The sequence below is a fragment of the Macrosteles quadrilineatus genome, unplaced genomic scaffold (genome assembly GCF_028750875.1).
Source record: "Macrosteles quadrilineatus isolate MER2022 unplaced genomic scaffold, UCM_ALF_1.0 Scaffold_1__1_contigs__length_201487025, whole genome shotgun sequence".
In the NCBI taxonomy this organism is placed as follows: domain Eukaryota; kingdom Metazoa; phylum Arthropoda; class Insecta; order Hemiptera; family Cicadellidae; genus Macrosteles; species Macrosteles quadrilineatus.
This window is the reverse complement of record NW_026542594.1, coordinates 87,193,387-87,220,086: the sequence shown is the minus strand read 5'-3', so window position 1 is coordinate 87,220,086 and position 26,700 is coordinate 87,193,387. Positions and strand designations below refer to the sequence as shown.

Below are 26,700 nucleotides of genomic sequence, written 5' to 3'. Positions count from 1 at the left end.
GAATTGATGTTTTCATATACATTGGGGGACAACTTTGATAATATAGCCTCTTTTTTTTAGTATCGCATTTTGGTAGTTTCTTTTAAATTAATTTTCGTTTTAAGTTTTTGATTGTTAATGAAGACATCAACATCGAAGAAAGAGACAATTTTGTCTGAATAATTCCAAGTGAACTTCAAACAAGAAAATTGGTTTAAATCTTGTAGAAGATTTTTTAGTGAATTGATTCCGTGTTGCCAATAAACAATAAATATATCATCTATAATATCTTAACCAAAGAAGAGTAGTTAAAGAATGTTTGAAAGACACTTTTGCTCTAATAGGCCCATGTTGCATATGATATAATATATATTTATATTAATGTTGCATACGATGTTATTTTTATTTATTTGTCATCACTTATGTCTGAAGGTGAAACATTCTCTTTTTCTAACCACTCCTCAAACTTACGAAATTCGTCATTATAACTTTACTTAGATTTTGATTGTATTAGGTCTTATGCAGTTATTGCTTCTGCTTTTCTTTTATATGATTCAGGTGTTTTGCCATTTCACGCAATAAATACACACTCACAATAAACACAACTACAACTTTAAGGTTAAGTGATGAAATATTTAGAGAAATGAACAAAAATTATAATAAATAGCTCCTAGGCAGCGGTTAAAATAAAAAAAGTCTATTACAATGCTTATGGACGTCGCTTGAATTTATAACTGCTTAAAAATCATAATCTTATCATCATACAGATATATGTTTATAGAGAAGATTTATATTCTCACATCATGTACGAATTAGCCTACCGGTTACTGCTTGAGCCAATCGGATGATTATGGTATCTGAGTTTACCTCCTCCAGTGTTCATTGACGTGTTCGCCAGTCGCCACGCACTGTTCTCACTGTAGGTCCATGTCACTGACTATCAGGCCCGCTATAGACGCGCACAGTTTAGCGACTGAGACTCCCCACACACTCGCTGGGAAGTGGCCAAACATTCGGTAAACTGTCTGTCACCACTCAGTCGATTCTGCTATTAGACTGAGGCGATTTTATAAAAGTGTACACTTACTGTCAAAAGAATTTATGTTCCACCGAATCAGTCAAACGACCTTTTGTTCGGTGGGGACGACAGTACGCTCTACATTCCAAAGTAGCAAAAGCATAATGCACAGTTTATGTAAATCGATTCTTTTGTTGCAATATACGGGTAAAGCAAAAGTATGGATATCTCCTCTCTGTTTTAATGGGTTACAGTAGGACAACACAATGTTGTACATCTTTAAATGGCAAAGTGCATTTTGCAAAGGAAGAACATTAAAAAAAACACAGCTCTCTATTTAACCTTTGTACGAAATGGTGATCATTTATGAACGTATAAACAATTCATCTTAAGCTCTAGAGAACTGGGGGAAAGTGTGGATACCTCCTCATTTGTATTTTAAAGAAAGATTAACTCTGCTTACTTTTATATGGTATGGAAAATAACTTTTCGGTTGGTACGAAATTTTTTTCAAGCCACCAAAACGGAGTATTTTGGGGGCAGCTCAAACATGTTTAAATATTTCTCAGTTTTCCCTAGGATAACCTATTGGAAAGTTAAGAGGAGGCATCCATACTTTTACCTAGCCAATGTACATAGTCTAAACTTAAAAATATGTTTTTGTTACGATTCCAATACGATGCCCCTAAAGATTCATTGTCTTTGACTAGGTTTATTTTGCTTTAGTAAAAAGGTAAAAAAGGTTGACATACAAACAACCCCTTCCACATTTTTAGTTAAAAGCCTTCTACCTCATGTAAGTTAGTTTTTTTACACATTTTTGTTGGATGTTGAAATGTTCAATTTGGATCGAGAGAAGCATAGTAATAAAATATCGTCTATTTGACCATAGTAATAAAATAAACCGGTAGCCCTATAGTTTAGAATATCCAACTAGAGACTTGTTTCGTTATGCTATGAACGCGTGTCTTGCTGTGCTATCACGGCATCACAATTACAGTTCACATTCAGATTTACGTCTACATTATCATTAATGCCTCCAATGCATATTAAATATTGCATATCATCAATCTGTAAAGGTTATTGATAAAATTAAAATAATTTGTAAATCGTTATAGGCCTAACTAATAACGTTCCGAATTGAATATATCAATTAAAGTTTTTAATTTTCCTGTGAATAAAATGAAGATGAACAATTTAAAACTTGAAAGTGTCTTCACATTCTGCATTTTTTTAGGCACTCTTGCAAGGTTTGTTTCTAGATGGTTCGGTTAAGATGTTCTTTGTTTTAACATTTAATTATTATTGTTTCTTTCAGTCATTTTCACATACAATGTTACTAGGGGTTTAGAATTTTTCGAGGGCAAAATGGTGTTTCCATTTTTCTGCTCTGCCAAAGTTAAGGTAAGATAAGACTTTGAATGTGTGGTTACGAAACGACTTGTTTATGCTCAGATTTGCAGACACTACTCTTCAGAAGATCAGCTTAACAGCTTCCAGACTAGCACATTGAACCGCCGCCAAATGTATGTTTGTTTTGCGTTTTATGGTTATTTAAATCAATAATAGCATTATGATGTTATATACGGAAATTCGTCTTCTTTGTGATGAAAATCTTATCTGCATGTAATTTTCTGCAAAATAAGTTATTTAGAAAACTGCTTTTTGACATAAAACACGTATTAAAGATAGTTTTTTTCGTTTAGATCAAGTTGTTTGTCAGTACGTTTTATAAAGCCGTATCATTTACTCAGTTCAAGACTAAACAAAATACAGGTATGTCTTGATGCTTTGGCATTCGGTTTGGATTGCATAATATAATCATAAACAAGATATTTCTTTATGGTTTTTTAGAGTTTTGTTGTAATGGTTGAATAAAAAAGAGTAATTTTTACAATACCACACTTAAAATATTTTAGTGAGGTTGGGAAACACCCTACCCTACTTTAAATGAATCTGACCGGGTGATTCCGAGCTGAGCTGTTATAGTGCTCGCCTTACAATCAAAAGGTTACAGAATCGAAAAGGCGACGTTTTTTATGGTTATGGAAAAAATCGTACTCAGCTGTCTGTGATCTTAAATAAACAATCCTGACTAATTAAACAGCTGGTCTCAGTCAGTAACAGAGCTATACACAGATCATCTTACTCCATTCTACCATTTCTACACTGATATACCCTATATTCGGGTTGAAATACGCACGTACGTGGCGTCCCCATGTCAATGTATAACAATAAAATTTATTATTTAAGAACTAGTTTCCAAATTTATGCTTTTTAAGATCAACTGTTACAGTTAAAATCCGGCTATATACGAGCATGCCAAGGCTTAAATCATTACCAAAATTAGTATTTATGAAATTAGCGAACTATGTTCCTGTATTAATCTTAAACAACACGATAAATCTACCGGTTACTTATTCCAGACATATAATCTTTTTTCCAAACTTAATGCATATTCCTAGTCTCATTTTTATTCTTGATTCATATTTATGCTGTGAAAGGTGATCCAAGAAATGTTAAGGTTTTTCCAAAACAATATCTTTATACTTTTTACGCTTATTCAGAAATAAATCTGGTGAGGATGTATAGTCTATAATTCAATTCATAATTTTTTATAATATGAGTACGCAGCACTTAGAAGAACCATGGACAAATGTTACAACAGTATATTTCATAACAAGAGTGGAAAGTAAGTCATTACAAATGCAAGACCATATTTTTGGAGTGTGAAATTTATCGAGCTCTTTAAATATGGTTGAGAATAGATAATTTTTTAATAAGAAGAAATTAAACTTTTTACTACACTACAAAGGCTATTTTTTTTTACAGACACTGGGATTTTTCTTTATTTCATTTAGGGACATTTCAAAACTAATAACATTGTTGAAGATAGACCTTCTATTTACAGTTCCAATTCCCATTGATTGTGCGGAATTGATACAGTTGATAAAACGATAACAAATGTTTGTTTGTTTATGTCAGCAAAATACAAAAAAGATAGTAAACATAACTTTTGCATAGTAAACACTTTTTACCTACAGTTACCTGACAAAGCAGCCTTCCTTGCACTGATTATAGCACGCAAAGTAGCTAGATTGCTGCATTTACTTACTTTTTCCACACTCCAGTATACCAACCAAATGACAGAAAACAGTGTGCACGTAATAGGCACGTAATATATGTTCGAATGGAAATAAGTTGGCAACATTATTTAAAGTACTACGACTACAATCAGCTGGTGCAGCATTTCAAAGCCTTTTGAATTTAGCCTAACCTAAAACGTGTTGTTTAGTTTTGAAAGACTAATTATTCGTATGCTTTATAGTAGGCTAACTGTAGGAAAATATAATGTATAACGCGAGCGCAAAGTGTCTTTGCTGCACTCAAGAAACTTCCCAGTGCGGACTTAGAAGAGAAGAAACTTACGATTAGCTACAACGACCAGGATCTCCCTGTAATAATTGTGTAACATTTCTAATCCAAAGACAACAGCGTGGTCTCATCTATCTGTAGATTGTGTTAATTACTAAACGGCAGAGACATTCAGCTCTGATATAGCACAAAGTTTAGAGCCTTTCATTACATTACAAACACAACAGTACATTACAATTACAAACACTACAGTTAGTCTTCAGACGAGAGCCTACGGCATAGACGTATGAGTATAACAGTTCAGTTCTTGCCTAGAGATTTCCTGCACCAACCTGTGTAGGATTACTGTAATTAGTAGTCATATGTGTGTCAATGTTAGCAGATATAAAAGTGACCAAATTGTTTCAGGACATCCGTGAACAAAAGAATAATGTTAAATTTATTATGTTTTGATAAAGTACACAGTACAATACCATCATTATGCAACCGTTTCCTCAGTTCCAAAATTATAACTTGTCTCTTTTCCTGAAATTCGTTCGTATTTGCCAAAAACATCTCTCAGCTATGCTATTTTGTTTTTTGTACAAAAGCCCTACTGAGAAATTAGAGAACTTTGTTTGCATATAAAATACATTTTTTCCTAAAACAGAATATGTTTTAGAAAATGTTTCAGGTTAGCATAAGGGAGGGTCTGCTTAAACGGTTCTGCTTGAATTTTATGTTTTTAAACTTTAAAATTTACAGTATAACCTTTTACCAAATTTAATAACAAATTATTTTAACCAAATAAACATTAAAACCCTTCCATATCTGCATACAATATTGAATTGCAGACAAAGCAGCATGAGTGTTTGAATACGTCTGCTGTTAAAAAGAGGTCAACCACTGCAGAATTTTTATGAGGAGACGTTGACAGGTTAGAGCACTCTTGGTATGCTTTTACTGGTGATTTACAGCATTCTAACACTAACCACGAAACTCGTAAATGACTAACGACAGCTCACTGTAAGTAAAAATACTTCGGTATGCATTGGAAAAGTATATTTCAAATAGATATTAAGAAACAGTTGATTAAGAATAAATACATCAACTCGTTGAGGAGTTAATGTAATAAAAAGAAAAAACTGGATATAAAAAATGTTTCTAATTTTTGCAGCTCCCATAGCACGTAGTGGGTACAATTTTCTTATAGTACGATTTATATTTAGAGCGTCTCAATATTTAATTTAACTGTCTTGTAACAAGAGGTAAGCGGGGAACTAAGTTTAAAAATTTTATTTGACACTACGTACAGTAGATGAAAATTCGCGGATCTGTCTTGATGAATGATGTTTTGGCTTTTATCAGGAAAGACAAAGGTTTTGAAAGTCCCAGTAGAATAGGGTAGGCATCAAGGCCTAAACAAACACTGGTAATTACAAAGATTGAAATCGTTTCCTTCATTACAAAACCTTAAAGTATGGAAGTCCGAGGAATGAAAAAATCCAAACATTCCTTCAGCTATTCTATTGGTGAATATTTATTACCATACTATAGTAATTCACATAAATTCAATGAAATCCAATATTATAAAGACGAAGTAACAATATAATAGCTTGAAACGCAAAAATGTTTGTGAGTTTGACAGATGTGGTTTGTATAATTTTTTTTGCATCAGCCGTAGGTTATCACATAGATGACTATAGAAAACATCTTGTTTTGAGGGTTTTGAAAATATATACATATATTTGTTTGGTAGCAGAACAACGGGGATTTAACACGCCAATGCTTGGTGGAAAGCTTTTTAAAGTTATTGATCAATATGCCATTACAGAAAACGTATTCCTGCACAACACCGCCACCTGTTTTTTGTTTTAATTGCTTGTTTATTTTTAATTTGTATTTAGTTTTAATAGGTACTAACAAAAGCAACGCCAAAGAATGTTTCAAATTAACATAGGGTGGTCATAAATTATTGTACACCTTTTTAAGATAATTAAATAAATAACCAAGAAAAAAATAAACATGGTAATTGTTTCGCAAATTTAAAACATTTTTTATTCAGTAACTCCAAAAAAATTATTATAAAAATGTCAACAATTATGAAAAGTAGTTATAAAAAGACTGTAAAAATCGCCTAAACTGTTATTGTAAGTTATGTTCTTCTGAGATGAGGACTCGCTCTACTAATGTTGGACACTTCCCAGTCGTTCGAACTGTCTGTACCACCATTTTATAGAATTGTTACGCGAAGAATTACGGCCATACTCTAAATGAACCCTTTTTCGAACAGTTATTACAGATTTGCTTTCAAGAAACCAAAGACTTTGCTTTTTATTGCACACTAGTAATTTTGTTACTTAAATCAGTTTAACGTTTGATTCACCAAATTTCATACACAGCTGGCGTAGAAAGGTCCATCGTTGGTGCCTATGCCATGCTGACTATGCCACAAGACAAGTCATTGCGATAAAACATAGCTTACACTCACTGTTTGAGTAGTTTATGCACACTTTTTATAATTACTGACATTTATATAATTATTGTTTTGCAGTTACTGTATAAAACTGTTTTAAATTTGCTATTCAGTGAAATAATTCCCAAGTTTTTAAATTGCTTGAGTAATTGTTTATATAATCTTAAAATTTGTCAAATAATTTATGAACAATTTGTATAGTATAATTTGAATAATTTGTATTATTTATTTTTACGCCATTTTTTTACAACCATATGCCTACTCATGAAAGACTGATATCGGTGGTAAATTTCTTAAATTATATAATTTTCCAATTTAAAATTTGTATTTAACGGTATTTTTATTTCAAATTTGTATATCTTAACAATATCTTTCTAATGCTTATTGTTTTGTGTAATTGCTGTTTAGTACTAAATGTATAGCCAAATAACTCACCAAAGCGGGGTTACTTTACAACTGTAACTACTTCTATCAACTTCAGCCCAACAGCTACACAAGTGTATCACACTACACATAATAAGTTGGCGTGTCTGCCTCTGGACAGTGGTCACGTTACACCCTTTATGACCCATCATGGAATTAAACTACTGAGGCTCAGCCAAATTATTCATGCGCTAGAGTTTTTTAGTTATTACTCTTACTGCTGCTACAAATTCTAAGAGGATCCGTGTTTCAATTCTGTTATAAAAGCATAAAAAAAATAGTAATTGCAAACCTAAACTACCCAATAGATTTTGGTTTATCTGGCTTCTTGTTTCCGTTTGGACGTTTGGGGATGAAGTGCGGTGGTTCATGTTCGTGTGATAAACGTCCGACCAAATAATTACGACCATGACAGTGATTGGTATGGCTAAACTTAAATGAAAACCTTTTATACTTGAAATCCAGTTTGTGTGACTTAGCTACACATTACTACCATCTATACTAGACGTAATAAGACACTAACTACTCTTTTATTACACGATTTTATGTGCTCCTTAGGTCTCCGTCCATAAATATCTTACTTAGGGTTGCTTTGTAACTCCTAGTCTGGCATGACCTGTAATAAGGTAGGTTCATCTGTTGGAAGTTGAAATGCACAATGACAGACGATACGTCGGGTCGTATAGCTGTGGCACAGAACATCATAATATGAATCATATAATAGATGGCCTAACAATAGGTAAAATCAGATAATATGTATGGATTACACCATCTTACTGTTATGAGTGAAGCTGAATTTCAGGATTAGCAAAACTAGGCCTAAATATGAGCTAGTAAGTTTCGATTAGTTCATTTAGCCATTCGGTTACCATTTAGTAATACGAGGAAATTTCTTAAACATAAAACATCTATTTTACTGCATTTCTATTTCTGTCATCAGCGGACGGTAGTGTCGTGACAAGGAATTGAGCTAAATCGATCGATCAGTGGTACCTACGTAGGCCCTGGGGAAATGCCAAGCATTTCATAATCTGTATGTAAACAGCTGATTGTACTATTGGCCGTAATGGCTTCTTGACTGTTGCCAAACCTGTAACAATCAGTTTGTAAATATTTGGTTCCATGGATTGCGATTGCGCTGTAATCAAAATCAACACAGACTGGCTCTCAGTATGTTGAAAGTCTCTACATTGTAGCGATACTATTTTACCCAGGTGTAGTAGGGAGGCATGACGTCAACGTTTTACGCGGCTGAGTTAGGTCTGAATGTAAATGGCATTACTCAACGCAGTTGTGCTTGAACTATATGACAAGGGCTGCATTCCCTTATCGTAGACACGGCTGTGCCCGAGGATCCCAGCCTGGGAAAGGCCTCGCAGGCCTCCAATTTTAATCCAATTTTGAACTGACCAGATTTTGGCCCGAGATCAAAAGCTTGACCCGATACGAAGTAAAAACGTCTGATCCGTTGCCCCCTACTATTATTATTAGAAATTAAAGGGAAATATTTCATAGCTGGTCTCCTAGCCTTCTTGCTCTATTCGCCGATCGGAAAGGGCCGAGTTCATAGAATTGAATAGCATGTGTATTTCCAAACCTCCTAAGCACCAGCCACTGAAGAATGGAAATAGAGGATTAGAGAATCTGGTGTGAGTCTCGGGTGCCGCATAGATTCTTAATACGGCCTGGTTATAACATCGTATTTTCACACAGTTGAGCTAATTACAACTTGCTGCCATGCTGACACGTTACGATGTTTTACTTCAAGTAGTCATGCTTATGCTAGCGCGGCATTAACGTAACTAACTCACGCAGTGTAGCTGCACTGTGTGACGTAACAATTCACGCAGTTGACTGTTGAACTGCACTGTATGACGTCACCACTCCACGCAGTTGCGCTGCTCCGATATGGCATAATTAATTCAAACAGTGCGAACTAGCAAAGTATAACGACACTGCTTATGCAGTTGTATAAGCACAGAACAACGTCACTGCTCCACTCAGTTATAGGTTCAAGGAACGTCATTACTTCACACAGCTGTAGGAGCACGGAAGAACGTCACTACTTCACACAGCTGTAGGTGCAAGGAACGTCACTACTTCACACAGCTGTAGGAGCACGGAAGAACGTCACTACTTCACACAGCTGTAGGTGCAAGGAACGTCACTACTTCACACAGTTGTAGGAGCACGGAAGAACGTCACTACTTCACACAGCTGTAGGTGCAAAGAACGTCACTACTTCACACAGCTGTAGGTGCAAGGAACGTCACTACTTCACACAGCTGTAGGAGCACGGAAGACCGTCACTACTTCACACAGCTTTAGGTGCAAGGAACGTCACTACTTCACACAGCTGTAGGAGCACGGAAGAACGTCACTACTTCACACAGCTGTAGGTGCAAGGAACGTCACTACTTCACACAGCTGTAGGAGCACGGAAGAACGTCACTACTTCACACATCTGTAGGAGCACGGAAGAACGTCACTACTTCACACAGCTGTAGGTGCAAGGAACGTCACTACTTCACACAGCTGTAGGAAAACGGAAGAACGTCACTACTTCACACAGCTGTAGGTGCAAGGAACGTCACTACTTCACACAGCTGTTGGAGCACGGAAGAACGTAACTACTTCACACAGCTGTAGGAGCACGGAAGAATGTCACTACTTCACACAGTTGTAGGAGCATGGAAGAACGTCACTACTTCACACAGTTGTAGGAGCACGGAAGAACGTCACTACTTCACACAGCTGTAGGTGCAAGGGACGTCACTACTTCACACAGCTGTAGGTGCAAGGGACGTCACTACTTTACACAGCTGTAGGAGCACGGAAGAACGTCACTACTTCACACATCTGTAGGAGCACGGAAGAACGTCATTACTTCACACAGCTGTAGGTGCAAGGAACGTCATTACTTCACACAGCTGTAGGAGCACGGAAGAACGTCACTACTTCACACAGCTGTAGGAGCACGGAAGAACGTTACTACTTCACACAGCTGTAGGAGCAAGGAAGAACGTCACTACTTCACACAGTTGTAGGAGCATGGAAGAACGTCACTACTTCACACAGTTGTAGGAGCACGGAAGAACGTTACTACTTCACACAGCTGTAGGAGCACGGAAGAACGTCACTACTTCACACATCTGTAGGAGCACGGAAGAACGTTATTACTTCACACAGCTGTAGGTGCAAGGAACGTCATTACTTCAAACAGCTGTAGGAGCACGGAAGATCGTTACTATTTCACACAGTTGTAGGAGCACGGAAGAACGTTACTACTTCACACAGCTGTAGGTGCAAGGAAGAACGTTACTACTTCACACAGCTGTAGGAGCACGGAAGAACGTTACTACTTCACACAGCTGTAGGTGCAAGGAACGTCACTACTTCACACAGCTGTAGGTGCAAGGAACGTCACTACTTCACACAGCCATTCTATTTTTAGTGTGCCTCTCACATCGCTCAGTTTGATACTTGTCATAACCCAATTTATTCACCCTCCATGTTTTGTTTAGCTGGTTTTAGCTTGGCCTACTCTGCTATGTTTACTCAGTCTCAGTTATCATATACGATACTGTTTAGCGGTCTGTAAATGGCACTCCACATGTTGAAGTATGCAGCATAAACATTTACACAAACTCCAAAGCTGCACACGAGTTAAATAACTTATTTTCTACAATACAAAAATATATTTTAAAGTCACATATTAATATTTTACGTAACTGCAATGGTAAATGAGACGCATTACATTAGTTGTTGTAAGTAAAAAGTTATGTCACCTAGGTGAGTATTTGACCTTAATATGAATGAATGATAAGTGTAGAATAAAATGAGATGCCTTGTGTGGCTTTGTTAACAACGAAGTCCTGCTGTTTCAATATCCAGGGCTATGTCTCGTATTAAATGCCCAATGATCATGGACAGCTGAGTCCAGTCTGGAACAAGCAACTAACTTTTCGGTGACCTTTTTTACCAGGCGCGCACTTTAACCACTCAGCTACTCATCTATATGGTTTGCATAAGGCATGTTGTTATGTCAGGGCCAGGAGTTAAAGTTCTTTAATTTTTGTTTGCATGAAAGATATTTTATTATTATGTATTTTCTATCTTAGCAGGATAGTAAAGGTTTAGCGTTTAGGTTTCGTGGTTCAAAATGTTCGGTTTCGACCATCAATAAACCAATACAATGGATACGCCTGTAACTTTCATCAAACAAATTTCAAGACGGATGATAGCGCCAAACAAATTCGTTATATTTCAAACTTTTTCTGTGCTATAAACTCCATGGAACTTCTCGTAAGACAAGATAGTTAAGTAGTCATGTATTTGTTGGATTCGCGCATGTGTGATTTTCGTCAGATTACGACAATTAAATTCACGCACTCACCCATAACATTTACTAAGACCACAATATCTCATACGTTAACACCATGATATTTACTTGGTTTTTAATGTTTTTTTTATGTCAACAATGTACCAAGCTAAAAATAAACCATAACTTGTCTCTGAGACCATGAAATATACTGTATACGGATTGGTCTGCAAGTTAGTTGCTCGTTCATATTTCCGACCACTTTAACAAACCCCCAACTCATCAGTCACATTAGAAGTCTTAATATATTTAGAGATAACTATATTAGCTATAGGGATAACACTTAAATGCCTACTATCACCGGTAAGAGAAATATAAGTCTCGCTATCGAAAATTAAAACTCAACAGTTACAAAAGATCTATATGGACATGTAACCACTTTTTCAGTTTTCTGTGAAGATTTGCTTCAAATGTGTAAGTGTAATTGAGCAAAGCGGTTCAGTTGGTGTTGTTTGTCAGTGGATTATTTTTAGTATGATTGAAATAACAGTCGTGAATTTTAGCATGGGTATTTTTAACTTAAAATAGTTTTTCAGTTCATTAGTGTAGTTCTGGTTGACTAGAGAGATTTATTGTAATGATAAGCCTACCTGCGGACATGTTGTAGCCAGCGGCGGCATCTCAAACACTGGCACACTGATGCAGTATTTACAAAACAATCCAACTGGCAACAGGTGCCAAGTATAGTCCACCCTTGGCTCAACGCCAGAGAGGTCACATGGCTGTAACAATTGTTGATGTTTCGTCTGAGGTAATCGGGTAAATCGGAATATTGTGTGAGTAGCCCATGATACTTAGTAAAGAATCAATTAATCAAGAGGCATTTCTTGCAGGCATCTAAAATGCACAATTATTGGTGTTTATTTTACTTAATCACTCTTGATTTTGTAAACTCATTCTGAGGATTTAAAAAAAATGCAATCAAGTGCTGACATTTAAATATCGACAAACCTTTAGTTATTATAAATCCTCCGTCAAACTATTATTGTAGCCTATGTAATAACTACTAAGATTAAGGATAAGAAAACATGGCGACATCTGATTACACACCTTGCTAGACTTGAAGTGACGATCATCAAGACGGAAAACTCCTTGACCGATCGGCAGCCAATCAGGGAGCTCCACGCCGATGTAGGCAGTGCAGCCACCCAGTAACTTAATCTGTTTCCGGTTACTAATAATCTAATATGGTCCTATTGCTACTATATTACACTCGCCACCATTTAGATTAGGCCCACACTACTGCTGTAAGACCACAAATAACATACTCTTCTAACATAAAACTTTCTCTTCATAATAATTTCTTTTTCTCATTTTTATTAATTAAACATTGATTCCAACTTAAAATTTCTTCTCATAAAACTAAAATAAACTCTTCTCACTTCTGCCTGAATAGCTTAAAGGTCTAGCTTTTCAGGCTTTTGAATTGTCCTTTTTGACCTTCTAAGATTGGGCGGGCTGCACTGCACTACCGCAGGTGAGTCTTCATGTCTTGGCTGGACCGCTGCAGTCTCAGAGTCCTTCAATGGAGATTGCCGCCTGGGCGAAACTTGCTGCCTCTCCTTGTCCTCTGAAGTTTCCCCTCGCTCAGGAAGTACTGGTTTCATGGGAGACCTTGGCTCACAACTTGGCACTGCTATCCCCTCCTCTTCCATGTTAACCCTAGACCTGAGGTGGTCAGCATGGCAACGCCTAACTTTTCCCAATACACTAACAAGATATATTACAGAACTTTTTACCTCCAGAACTTTTCCAGGTACCCAATCAATTTTCTCCTGCCTGACAGTTTTAACGAACACTTTCTCTCCAACTTCAAAGGATCTTGCCCTTCCCCTATGCCTATCCGAACTCTCCTTCTGTCTGTCCAGGTTCGTGTCAATACGAGCGTTGAGGTTAGGTTTGAGAAGTGCAAGCCTAGTTTTAGGTTTCCAGTTGAGAAACAATTCTGCCGGGGTAAGTCCTGTTACAGTGTTATGTGTATTTCTGTATGTCATTAGGAAGTTATCAAGTTTATGTTGCAAAGTCAGAGAACCAGTACCACCTTCACTCAACACCTGTCTCAACAGGTTCTTCTTCACTTCTTGAACGCACCGCTCGGCCGCACCATTTGACGCAGGATGATAAGGAGGTGATAAGACAAACCTTACTCCATTCTTCTTTAAGAATTCTTTGAACTCAAAACTTGTAAAAGAAGGGCCATTATCAGATACTAGAGTGTCCGGAAGCCCATACGATGCAAAAAGTGAACGGAGACGCTCAATGGTCTTGAGAGAACTAGTAGATTTCATAACAAACACCTCGATCCACTTGGAAAAACTGTCTACTAGTACTAACATTTGTTGCCTAGAATTAGTATCTTCAGCGAAATCTATGTGCACCCGTTGCCATCTGCCATACACACGGGGCCACTGTTGGAGAGGGACTTTTGGAGCTGCATTCCTCGTACACTGACAAATATAACAAGAAGACACTGTTTCTTCAATACCTTGTTCTATACCGGGCCACCACACATAGCTACGTGATAACAGCTTCATCCGTGTAATGCCTGGATGTTGATCATGAAGCAATTCTAAAACTTGATTCCTCAATTTTGTCGGAATGACCACACGGGCCCCCCACAGAAGACAATTACTATCCACAGAAAGTTCATCTTTCCTTTTTACATAAGGCAATAACTCTTTATCCACAGCGCCATGCCAGCCGTGCCAAACATAATCTCTTACTTTAGATAATATAGGATCAGTACCAGTGAATTTAGCAATTTCCTTAGAAGTGATAGGTGATTCGGTACTCACCGTGCTGAAGCAGTTTAGTACCTCCACGCATTCCTGAGTGTGCGAGATAAAGTTGTTTTCCAGTTCCAGTGAATCACTTGCCGGCAACGGCAACCGGGATAAGGCATCGGCATGCGGCACATAAGACGCCTTGCGATATCTCACTTCGAAGTCATACGAAGCCAAAATCAGGGCCCATCTCTGTAGGCGCGCTGCGGCTAGGCTTGGGGTTCCTCGCTTTGAGCCAAAGATAGTAGCCAACGGCTGGTGGTCACTCTGTAATATGACATGTTTTCTCCCGTAAATATACTTATGAAATTTCTTAGCACCAAATACTAATGCTAGAGCTTCCCTATGAAGCTGAGAATAATTTTTCTCACTTTGACTTAGAGTTTTAGAGGCGAAAGCAATAGGCCTCTCTTCGCCATCAATCAAATGGGACAACACCGCCCCCACGCCTCGAGGGCTTGCATCACATGTAAGCACTAGTGGCTTATTGACATCATAATGTACAAGAATATCAGAAGATAACACCCAGTGTTTACTCTGTTTAAAAGTTTCAGCACATTTCCTAGACCAAACAAAAGGAACATCCTTTTTCAACAACTCATAGAAACAGTTCAGCTTATCAGAGAGATTGGAAATAAATCTACCATAGTAATTAATGAGTCCTATATATGATCTCAACTCCTCCTTACTTGCTGGTTCCGGGGCATCCTTGATGGCTTCCACTAGCCCTTCTCGTGGACTTATACCTTCAGCCGACAACCTATAACCTAAATAGTCTACAACAGGTTGTAAAAATTTGCATTTACTATCGTTAACCTTCACTCCGTATTCTTGGAAGCGTTGAAGAACTTGCTCCAACCTAGACACTGCTTCAGGGTATGAATGTCCGCCAATCAAGACATCATCAAGGTACGCTACCGTACCGGGAAGATTTTTAATTATCTCATCAATAGCTGCCTGAAACAAAGCAGGTGCACTGGATAGGCCATATGGCAAACGAGTAAGACGAAATAATCCTTTATGTGTTGCCAAGGTTAACAACTCCTGTGAATCCTCAGCGACCTCCAGTTGAAGATAGGCTGTCTGTAAATCAATAACAGAGAACACAGAACAACCAGATAATGAAGCAAAAATATCCTCGGGTTGAGGTAAAGGATAGTGTTCAGTTTGGATAACTTGGTTTAACGTTACCTTAAAGTCCCCGCATAGCCTAACTCCTGTAGGCTTGGGCACAACAACCAGTGGGGTTGCCCAGTCGGAACTCAAAACAGGATAAGCAATTCCATCATCCACCATCTTGTCTATTTCTTCTTCCACTTGTTTGCGAAGAGCGAACGGCACTGGACGAAATTTGCAGAACTTCGGTACAGCTCCATATTTCAAAATTATATGTGTCTTCACACCCTTGATTGAACCTAATTTTCCTTCAAACACAGAAGAAAACTTTTGCCTTAAATGCTTAACATCTTCCTTGGCCCTAGGCTGAACCGAGTCAGCTGATTGAAGTGAAGTTAGGTTAGGTAACTTGTCAATAGAGTTTAGGCTAGGCCTATTAAAAACGTGCTCGTCGGAGCGGTTTACAGTTTTATCTTGAGAAAATATAGACTTCCAGTCTAAGGTTACATGTTCAAGCCAGTTTCTACCTAGCAACATTGGTTGACCCGTTTGGCCTAACTCTACAATAACTAACGGCAAGTCCTGATAAATTTGGTTGGCCGCTTTTACTCTAACCAAAATCTGTCCCAACACACTTACTTCATTTCCTGAATAGGTAAGTAGTTTTACATAACAAGGCTTTAAAGCCAGATGTGAAAAATATTTCCGATACGACTCAAAGGGGCAGACCGTAAGGGCGCTGCCTGTATCGAGCTCCATGGTCACATTATGGTTTTCAATCATCAACCCTACTTCATAACCCGCCTTTCCATCTCCAAGGCCTACACTATACAGACATAAGTCCTGTAAAACTTCCGATGTCTCTTCAACATTGTGAACCTTAAACACTTTTTTGTTAGTCCTAGGCCTATCAGACACATCCTTCGACCTACACACCTTACCAAGGTGTCCAATTTTTTTACATATATTACATTTAAAATTGATATAAGGACATTCATGAGCCTTGTGCTCTTTCGCACAACGATAGCATTTTAGCTTATGAAATTGGCCAACTAGGCCTACCTCAGGTGACCTTGAAAACTTAGCTGATCTAACTCCATGCTTGGCACTTAGGCCTACTTTACGTGGACCTAGACTCATTTTATTTAAATCATGAACAGGGTTCCCTGAACCTACAAAAAGACTAGTTTGTTTTTCAGCTTGCTCTAAGGTTAGTGCTAATGAAAAAGTTGAATCCAAATCTTGTTCATCACTGAGAAGTTTTTGCCTAATTGCCTCATTGTGGATTCCAGATATTAATTTATCCCTGAGTGCATCCTTAAGAAAGGTTTTGAAGTTACATGTGCTCGATAAATGCCTAATTGCAACCATAAAATCAGCAATACTTTCATTGAGACGCTGAACACGTGAGTAGAACGTGTAGCGTTCGGCTACCACTAACCTTTTTGGAGAATAATGTGCTTCCAACACCTTTAACAGATCCTTATAATCCTTGGAATCTACCGAGTCTGGTGATACTAAGTCCGTGAGAACAGCCAGAGCTTTTGGTCCAATTACAGTAATCAAAATGGATAACTCCGATCCTTCCTTTACGCTGTTGGCCTTCAAGTAGTGTTTCAGCCTCATTAAATATGACGAAATATCCTCTTCATGAGGGTTAAATTCCCCCATACTCCCTATTGAACGGGACGACATGGTTCCTCAAATTAATTTTTCAACAATCCGCACTCGCGAAAAAGAAGTTGAACAAAATTTGACTACGACTGCGCCATTTGTAATAACTACTAAGATTAAGGACAAGAAAACATGGCGACATCTGATTACACACCTTGCTAGACTTGAAGTGACGATCATCAAGACGGAAAACTCCTTGACCGATCGGCAACCAATCAGGGAGCTCCACGCCGATGTAGGCAGTGCAGCCACCCAGTAACTTAATCTGTTTCCGGTTACTAATAATCTAATATGGTCCTATTGCTACTATATTACAGCCTACACGATAACAAAATAACTAGATTCATTGCTGGTTGTTGGAAATATTGGTAAGAATATTGTCACAGAATTCCTTATGAGATTATAGGTCAATAATCAAAGGTATATATTCTGTGTTGGTATATTTTATATGTATCTAATATAAACACTATTTTTAATTTTTTTTTTATTTTGTGTTAAGTATGTATTAATAAATTAACAAACTATAGTAGTTGCTTTTTTACTGTCATAACTGGGTTCAAACGTTTGAATGATGTGTTTGGTAAGACAATATCATTGGAACGTTAGATGCATTATTCCAAGTTTATTTTCATACTCAGGGGCTTATTTCAAATGTTAATGTAAAGTATTTTTGTTTTGCCACAAATTGTTGATGGTTTTAGCCAAAGAGTGCAGTGAATGGAAACAACGAACCAGGGTTTGAGAGTTGTGTAAATATTTTTGCTTTTAGCGAGCCAATTTTTATACCTCAATTAAACAAGAAAATACTGGAATGCATTGCCTTTTCGTTGTTTTTCAAAGACTGCATAAAGCTCGGGAGATTAAAAATTAGATTTTACTACTCATAGCATGTTGTTGTAAGTGTGAGTGTGCAAGTTTCTTTCAAAAATTTACGCTTATGTATAAAAGATAACAATTTATCACTGAAACAACGCCTCTAGGGGGTGGGAGGCGGGGTATTCAAAACTTGAGTCTCTGTTGAGGGTAACTTGTACACCTTGTGGTTTTGTTGCTCTTGCAAGACGAAGGAACAAAGGACAAATGTTGTTAAATACAAAGACTCGGAACGTCAACAATTCGAAGACCCATAACATTAAGAAACAATATTTACTATCCTTACTCCTCAGGAACATGTGTTTATATATACATTAGAAATATTGTGAAACATTCATTTGCTATAGGCCTACTCAAATTTGACACAGTTAATTTTTGTTTTATATTACGGATTTATTATTAGTCAATAGCTAATATAATAGACAACTGTATAACCCCTTTTAAAACACCTGCAATTTAAAGCAATAATGTTTACCTAAAATATGTCTGGTTGCTTCAGTATTCTAAAAAGGAATTCTTCATAAATGATACATTGGATTGTATTAATATAGGAACATAGTAAAATTGAGGATTACAGAGTTTGGTAGATTTTTTTTTAAATTTATAATCACTATAAACGATGACATCTTACGATAAATAAATATAGATCACCAGTGATTTTGTATATATTTTTCACCACACTATGATGTTTTAGCTGTTTTACATACGTTAATTGGTGGATGAAAATTACGTTTTGCTGGCCTTGCCAGCTGTCATCTGGGGACCGAGCAGGTTTTTACATTCCTAGGGCCGCAAAATATCAGCTGCCCGCTTAGTTTCTTAAAACATGAATACATATTTAATACACAATCAGTATCCATAGCATTGCAATAGAATTTTTTTATTGTCACCGTTGCCTAGCAAATATTCATTTTTATTTTTGCTGATTCCTCAAATTATTTCTTCGCGTAACCTTAAAGTTGTAGTTGTGTTGATTATCAGTGTGCATTATTAACGTGGTGAATAGTGGTAATAAGGTATAGTGAGGTGAAAAATAGCGTTCATACTACGGACCGAAATGGTTTTGCAGCTCTCGATCGTTTAAGTTCTCGACTTCGCCTCGAACTTAAAAACTATCTCGGGCCGGCAAAACCTCATTTTCGGCTCTAGGTACTGTAATCAACCTTAAAGCTAGGAATACAATGGACACTCCATCTACAGTATCTAAACCTAAATTTATTTAATTACATTACAAAATTGATGGTAAAAGAAAAGAAAGGGTTCACAATAAAATTTTTCAAAGAGTGGGAAATGAATTTACTAAATAAAGCTTTAGGCTAAGATAGTTCTAATTTAGGTTCAGGGGTTATATTGCATGGATCTTTATTTTAGGTGGGGTGATCGAGCGGCATTTGAATTTAATCTTGTGATTAACTTATATATAGCCTAATTAAATTTTGTTTTGAAATATAAATTTTGTTCAAATTTTTTTCTGATTGGTTGAATTAATTAAATTTCTGAATAAGCTTCTATTAGTTTCTTGACTTTGAAGGTTAGTACAAATGTTCCAAAAATTACATACAGGGTGATCAACCCATGAGGCCACCATTGGGATATCGGAAACGGTAAGAATTGGAGAAAACTTTAAATGGGGGACATTCCTTTATTTTTTGTGGCAGTTAAAAATATGATTTTAGTTTTTTGAAAATCAGCTGCCATTTTCCAAAATGGTGGCCAACTTTAAAATTTCTTACGGAACACCCTATATTTTATCATGTATTCTGATAGAACGTGCAAATTAAAAACTTGTATTCTTAAAATTTTTCGATAAACCCACTCGTTTATGAGTTACAGCCTATGCAAAATTGACTTCCGGTGTACATTTTACATCATGTAGCTACTAAACGAGTCAGTTTAGAGCAAAATTGCGAGAAGTAAATAAGTCTTAGAATTGCATCTACATTTCATAAAGACCATCAAATACACAGTTTTCCACTTTTCAAGTTTGTCGCCATTTTGGAAAATGGCCGCTATTTTTGAAATAATAGAATTCATATTTTTAACGAATTGTATGGTCTTTTTGGAATGTGGATGCAATTTTTAAGACTTATTTACTCTTCGCATTTTTGCTATAAACCTACTTGTTTAGGAGCTACATTATGTCAAATGTACACCGGAAGTCATTTTTCCATAGGCTGTAACTCTTAAACGAGTGGGTTTATCGGAAAAATGCCAAGAATAAAAAAAAGGTTTTTAAATTGTATTTTCTATAAAATGCATTTTATTTTACAACTGCACTTATAGCTCACACAAAATGTAATATTTTACATGTGGGTGTGTGTGTGTGTGTGTGTGTGTGTGTGTGTGGTAGTAGTAATTGTGTGGTAAGTATGTATGTAGTAGTAGTAATGTAGTGTAGTTGTACTTATGTACAATCGTGTTGCAGGTTTATTTATTCTAAGATTGTGGACATTAATTATAGGATATACGTAAGATTTTATAACCGTTCCTGTATCGACCTAAGCTCTGTTTCCAAATTTTGAATGTTAAGCTTTTATGAATTAATCTATTGATGGATATAACAAATATAATAGTATTTTTTCAAATTTGTACATTAAGCTCTTTTATTTGAAATAAAATGTATATTTCAATACCCAATCCAAACATGTGTTAAGTATTTGTAAAACAAATTATCAAAATAATTGAAATAAGTTTTTGTAAATCTTATCTACAGTTTTCACTATTATATTTGTTATAATACAGTGTTTTCTTTTATCATAACTATAACCTCAAATCAAAACATAAGCATAACATATTATGTATGCAGTAGATTCCAGAATACTGCATGAGGCACGCAAATTAATAAGGACAACTGTCAGCTATGATTAGTCATGATCTCCAGTGCTTCTGATATAACTGTCTACAATTGTTAGTCTTGAGACAATAGACTAGAGACTAGGATATGACGGGTGGTGTCATAGTTACCACTAATGACGAAATTCACGATGTCCAATATGTCAGATTTATCTGTTAATGGATATTAATGCAAATATTAGAGCCCATAGACAATGATGTAACATCCCCTCTCCCGGAACGTACTTTTCTATCCTGTGTTTAAAATTAATGCTATTAATAACGCAAACATGTCACTGATTAAACAAAATTCCCATGGTTTCTGATATGACTATAACAGATAAGAGCCTAGAGTTCAGAATGCAACAGTCGTTCTCTTGTTACGTTTTGTAATAGGTTAAGTTTATACAATACTATTATTGAAGCATGTTAACTTATTTCTTGGCACTCTTGAGAGCAGGAATGAGATTTCTAGACCGATACTTTATCATTGTTTTCATTTAACAGCCTAATGGAGTTTAGTTATTGCTATTGGGTTCTTTATTAGAAAATTCTCAGTTCATATTAGATTATATGGTCGGAATCATTATGATTTCCATTCAGACGATGTTATTTTCTCAGACCTCGTAGTGGAGTCCTCACCAGATCAATACCAATCATAGAATTCCATTAACGAACGTGTAACGGTCCGTTGCTGTTAATATATCTGGCAAAAACACTATTGACGTAGACATTGGCTATACAACTTTTACAGTATATAATTAATACTTATTAAACATTTACTTGTCTAAACTAAAGTCAATAGATCAAAAATAATTTAGCAACATAGTGTAGTTTATTAATTAAGTCAGTTACTTGATCCTGATGATCTCAGATAAGATAAAGATGTAAGCTAATTCCTTAATATCAGTTAAGCTATTGACTATCTATACTATTCCTGTTATATGCTATATATATCTGGAGAATTTCAGCTTAATTGGGTGAATGGTAGTTTTTACATGATTGACCATGCGAGATACTCACAATTATCCAAACTTTCATTATTGCAATATTAATAAAATAATAATGTATTAGCATAACAAGCTTTGAAGAGTTCTATTTGTGATTAATTCATATCGTAGCTAGCGAATGTAAGCTGATCACAAGAATCGTTTGATTCTTAAGTTAGTCAACAGTTAATGATATATTCTTTGGAGGTATACAGAAGTAGGTACGAAGAAGACTTTTACAAAGCTGGCTAACGTTAAATTAATCATGGGTAATCCAATGCGCAAAGTTCTGCTGCATAAATTAGCTTTGTAAATGCCAGTCCATGTCGATCCTGCCATAAAACCTCGGGGGTAATGTTATAATCACGCTTGTACGTTTGTTCTTCTCAAGGGAGACGCTCCATAACCTACAAGAAACAACTGACATAAACAAATCTGCGCAGTCCTTAGTTTCCGATTTTTGTTTTCCTTCCATCACATCAAATAAAAGTAGATAATAACAAAGATTACACATGCTGTAATCTTTGATAATACCAATAGTTCAGTGAATCCTGCGTTCCAAAGTTTTTGGATTTAAATGTTTTCATGTTCTTAAATCACGTTCTTGATCATAAAATTATTGCTATTGAATTTACTAACTAGTATTATAGAAATTTAAATTAACTATAAAATGTGTAGGCCTATGTTTAAATAACGTTGCGTAAGTCAGTAAACACTGCTTAGGAATGAAGATCTTGTCATCACCGCTGCGACAGTTCAGAGTTTGAAAAATAACAGGCGTACGTGACTGCTGAGAGAAAACCACAGCTAAGTTCTGAAGGAGGAAATCCTCATACAGTAAATATGTCAAGAATGTAAAATATCTAAGGATAATGGTACATCTCACCAGATACATTAAATGTCAGTCTATAATGACTAGTTTACATTATTGTTAATGACAGCGAGAGGATGGTGTCTCGGGCGTAGGTAAGCTGCTCCCCCGTGCCTGGGACGCCAGCTAGTGCGTCGTGCAAAATGCTTGTCTTGACTGTACTCTTCCATTCCTGACCTAATCTCTTAATCCCTTCCTTGCGGGCGAGAGTAAACTGTTCTCCCTTGGCTGTTGCATACATTTGATTTATGTTCACTAAACTATTGAGTTACAGACTAGTTAGAGTTCAATTGTGTAATAGAATGTAAGTATGTAAGTAATAAGTTGAAGTAGGCCTAACAAATAAAATACAGCAACCCATTTAGTTTTCCGAACACTATGGCCCAATGATAGAATTTAGAAAGTAAAAAAATTGAACACTGCTTAAAATTGTATAACTACTGAAAGAACAAATATTGCGTTATCAAATTTTTGTTGCTCTTGAATAATGCACACATTGGCATTCCACTATACTTACGTTCAAAAGTTTACGAGTTTTAGGGGTATATCAAATAATTGAAAACGTTTTTAAATGGTAAAATGTTGTATTTCCTTGTCTTGTGAAATATTAATGAATAGTATACACATTCACACCAATCATAAATATAATCAAACGATCTTTATGATCAATAAAGGTCCAAACTATAGAAAACCTCAAACTTAAAAAACATTGATTTCTTATCAATAAAAAACATCATATCTTTAAACATTTAAATAAATCGTTGAAAATAATTAAACCCTCTTTGTTAACAATAATATACTGTACTTTAAAAACTTGAAAACTCATTATAAAAAATAAAATATACTAGTTATCAATATAGAAATAGAATTTTTTTAAATATAATAAACCCTTGAAAATAATTAAACCCTCTTTATAATCAATTATACTAAATGAAAAAAATAGAAACTCATTAAAAACATATACTATATAGTTACTGTATCAATATACAGGGTGGCTGAAAAGTAACTTGCACACCCCCTTAACTTTTCAAACATTTGAGATATTTGAAATCAGTTTGCGGCAACCTTCTAAGATATGAGAGGCTACAATAATTATGGTCAATTTTGAAAATTTTGCCCTTAGGGGTAGCGGGGGTAGCGGGTAGCTCAACATTTTCAAATGACAAGTATAGTCGAGTTTGGTATCATTTTACAGGTCTTGACGAAAAATTAACATTGACATAGAGAAAACCAAAATTGGCTCACTAATAACAAAATGACGCCCTAAAACGTTTCAAATCCAAATAACCATGAGGGTGACAAAACATTAACTTGCACCCTCTTTAACTATTTAACTATTTGAGATATTTGAAATCGGTTTGCGGCAACTTGTTTGGAAAAGAAGGGCTACAATAATTATGGTCAGTTTTGAAAATTGTACTCTAAGGGGTAGCGGGGGTAGGGGGTAGCTCAAAATTTTCAAATAGCAAGTATAGTCGAGTTTGGTATCATTTTGTAGGTCTTGACGAAAAATAACCATTAACATAAAGAAAATCTGACTATTAATAACAAAACGGCAGCTAAAAATGATTGAGACAATGGTTATTTAAAGTAATTTTGAACTATCATATTGTTATTAATGGTCCGATTTCTATTTTCTTTATGTTATGTTTCGTCAAGATCTACAAAATGATACCAAACTCGACTATACTTGCTATTTGAAAATCTTGAGCTACCCCCTACCCCCGCTACCCCTGAGGGTAAGATTTTCATAACTACTACTTATAAGTATATACTACTATTCGGTGTGGCATGGCTCAGAAACCAAATTTGATAACGCACTATGTTTGCGTAGTGGTACGACAACCATTGTAGCATAGTGTTTGGAAACTAGAATGGGTTGCTGTAATTTATTTGTTGCCTCAACTTATTACTTACATACTTACATTCTATTACACAATTGAACTCTAACTAGTCTGTAACTCAATAGTTTAGTGAACATAAATCAAATGTATGCAACAGCCAAGGGAGAACAGTTTACTCACACCCGCAAGGAAGGGATTAAGAGATTAGGTCAGGAATGGAAGAGTACAGTCAAGACAAGCATTTTGCACGACGCACTAGCTGGCGTCCCAGGCACGGGGGAGCAGCTTACCACCTCCCGGTGTCTCACAGCTCGAGTCGAATGTATGTAATAGCTATTTACATTACAAGTGTGGTAAGAGCGTTTTTACATCACGCAGGTGAATATTGTGCAACGAGCGGAAGCGAGTTGCATAATTTACCTAAGTGATGTAAACACGCTCTTGCGTAACGTATAACGTACAAGATTTTACCTGACCCGACAATATACAGTGGGTTACGAACAATATTTTTCATTATCCATTTCACTCATCCTCTAACAGTAACGTTCATTTATAAACAAAAGCTAGGTTAGGAAAATATTTCAAAACATAACAATAAAATTCAAGCGCACCGCTGATTTCTAGCGTTGAACGTCGTTGGCTCCATAGAGGTATATATTTTTTTTAGGCAAGCACTCAATGTTATTTAAATGGGTTTCATTACCTCACCGAGTGAGTTTTTTTCAACTTTACATCATTCGAGAAGTAAAGAAGTTGTATACATCACGCTTAGGATAGGGAAGTTTAACATGGGTTAGGTAAATATCTATAAGTTACATCCTTGTCTAGTATTAGATTGACTTAAGTTAGTAAAAATCAAACACACTAACTTATTGGTTACTATATCCCCCCATTTTAAAAAAAGAGGTAGAAAAAATCCGTTTTTCATCAAAAAGTAGTGAGAACGTTTAAATGTGTTCTCCGTTCCAAGCAATTTTTGAGATTAATAAATAATCTTAAAAATATTTCTACAGCAAATGCACAGGGTTTTAAATTTATATCACTAAGATTCCTAAAACAATTGGGTTCATAAACACAGTTGTTCCCTCATTGTTGCAAAATTTATTATTTGGCAGCTAAACAAATTGTACCCTCACTGCCTCACCCTATAACATGCATAAATACAGTAGAAATTTACTATTGAATATAAAATAAAATAAAACAAGCACATGTACGGACAAACTTTTATTTTCGTCCAAGGATTTTAAATTTGTTTGATTATGGGGTATTTGGCCACGAGAAATAGATTGGAGTTTATCACAAGGCTAGGAAAAATCCAGTTTCATGAAAGTGAGTTGAAAGTGCCAATGTTATCAATACCTTTTTGTAGCAGGAGTTAATAAAACATCTGAATTTGATAGTTTTTATTGCATTGTATGTTTTTATAAAGGTGTTTTAGTGAAAAGATCCTCATTTAAATAGGCTAAATACTTTAAATAAAAGTCTAGAGGTTTCCACTAAATATTATTGTTTAATTTATCATACTTTTACAAGTAATTAACAATTAATTGTTTAGAGCAAATAAAAATGAACCACTTTGGTTGAAAAGCCTAAAAGAATGTCTCTTTGTTTATTTTTCTTTTCATAGCAACCAAAATTCAATAAACTATTTAAAACATCTGTCAGCTGATAAATCTGTCAGCCACTACAGGAGCCCCCTACGAAGACTGGAAGTCCATGGAGTTTTTGGAGGGTTCCGAAAAGTCACAAAGAAATAACAAATAACAAAAAAAAATAACACAGGACAAAGGCAATTTCCATCAAACTGAAATTGGATTCTTGAATGTCACTTTTCTTCCAGACTTTTTCGTATACGACTTTTGAAAATCCACATCGTTTGAAGTTTTAGATACATTTGAGGGCTTAACCTCATCATTCTGAAGGACATAGGCCGGTTTAACTCTGTCAAGACTAACTTTAACATTAGAACCATTCACTTTTATTGTGATAGTTTTACTGTCTTTCTTGATCACTGGATGAGGTCCGGTGTATGGATGTTGTAAAGATTTTCTCATTGCATCCACTCTCAGAAAAACGTGCGAACATGT

At 35.9% G+C, this 26,700-nt stretch overlaps 1 protein-coding gene across 2 annotated transcripts in view; it reads right to left on the bottom strand.

The window, feature by feature from the left end:
• Window positions 1-26,700, bottom strand: part of LOC128982871 (Kv channel-interacting protein 1) — a 220,083-nt gene that overhangs the window by 175,213 nt on the left and 18,170 nt on the right. The window contains exon 1 of one of the 2 annotated variants that reach the window (XM_054402195.1): window positions 847-942. The exons of the other annotated variant lie outside the window; for it this stretch is intronic. Coding sequence (XP_054258170.1) covers window positions 847-862 — 16 coding nt within the window. The 5' untranslated portion in view covers window positions 863-942. Of the gene's footprint in view, window positions 1-846; window positions 943-26,700 lie in introns of those variants that run through there. 2 annotated transcript variants of the gene reach the window in all.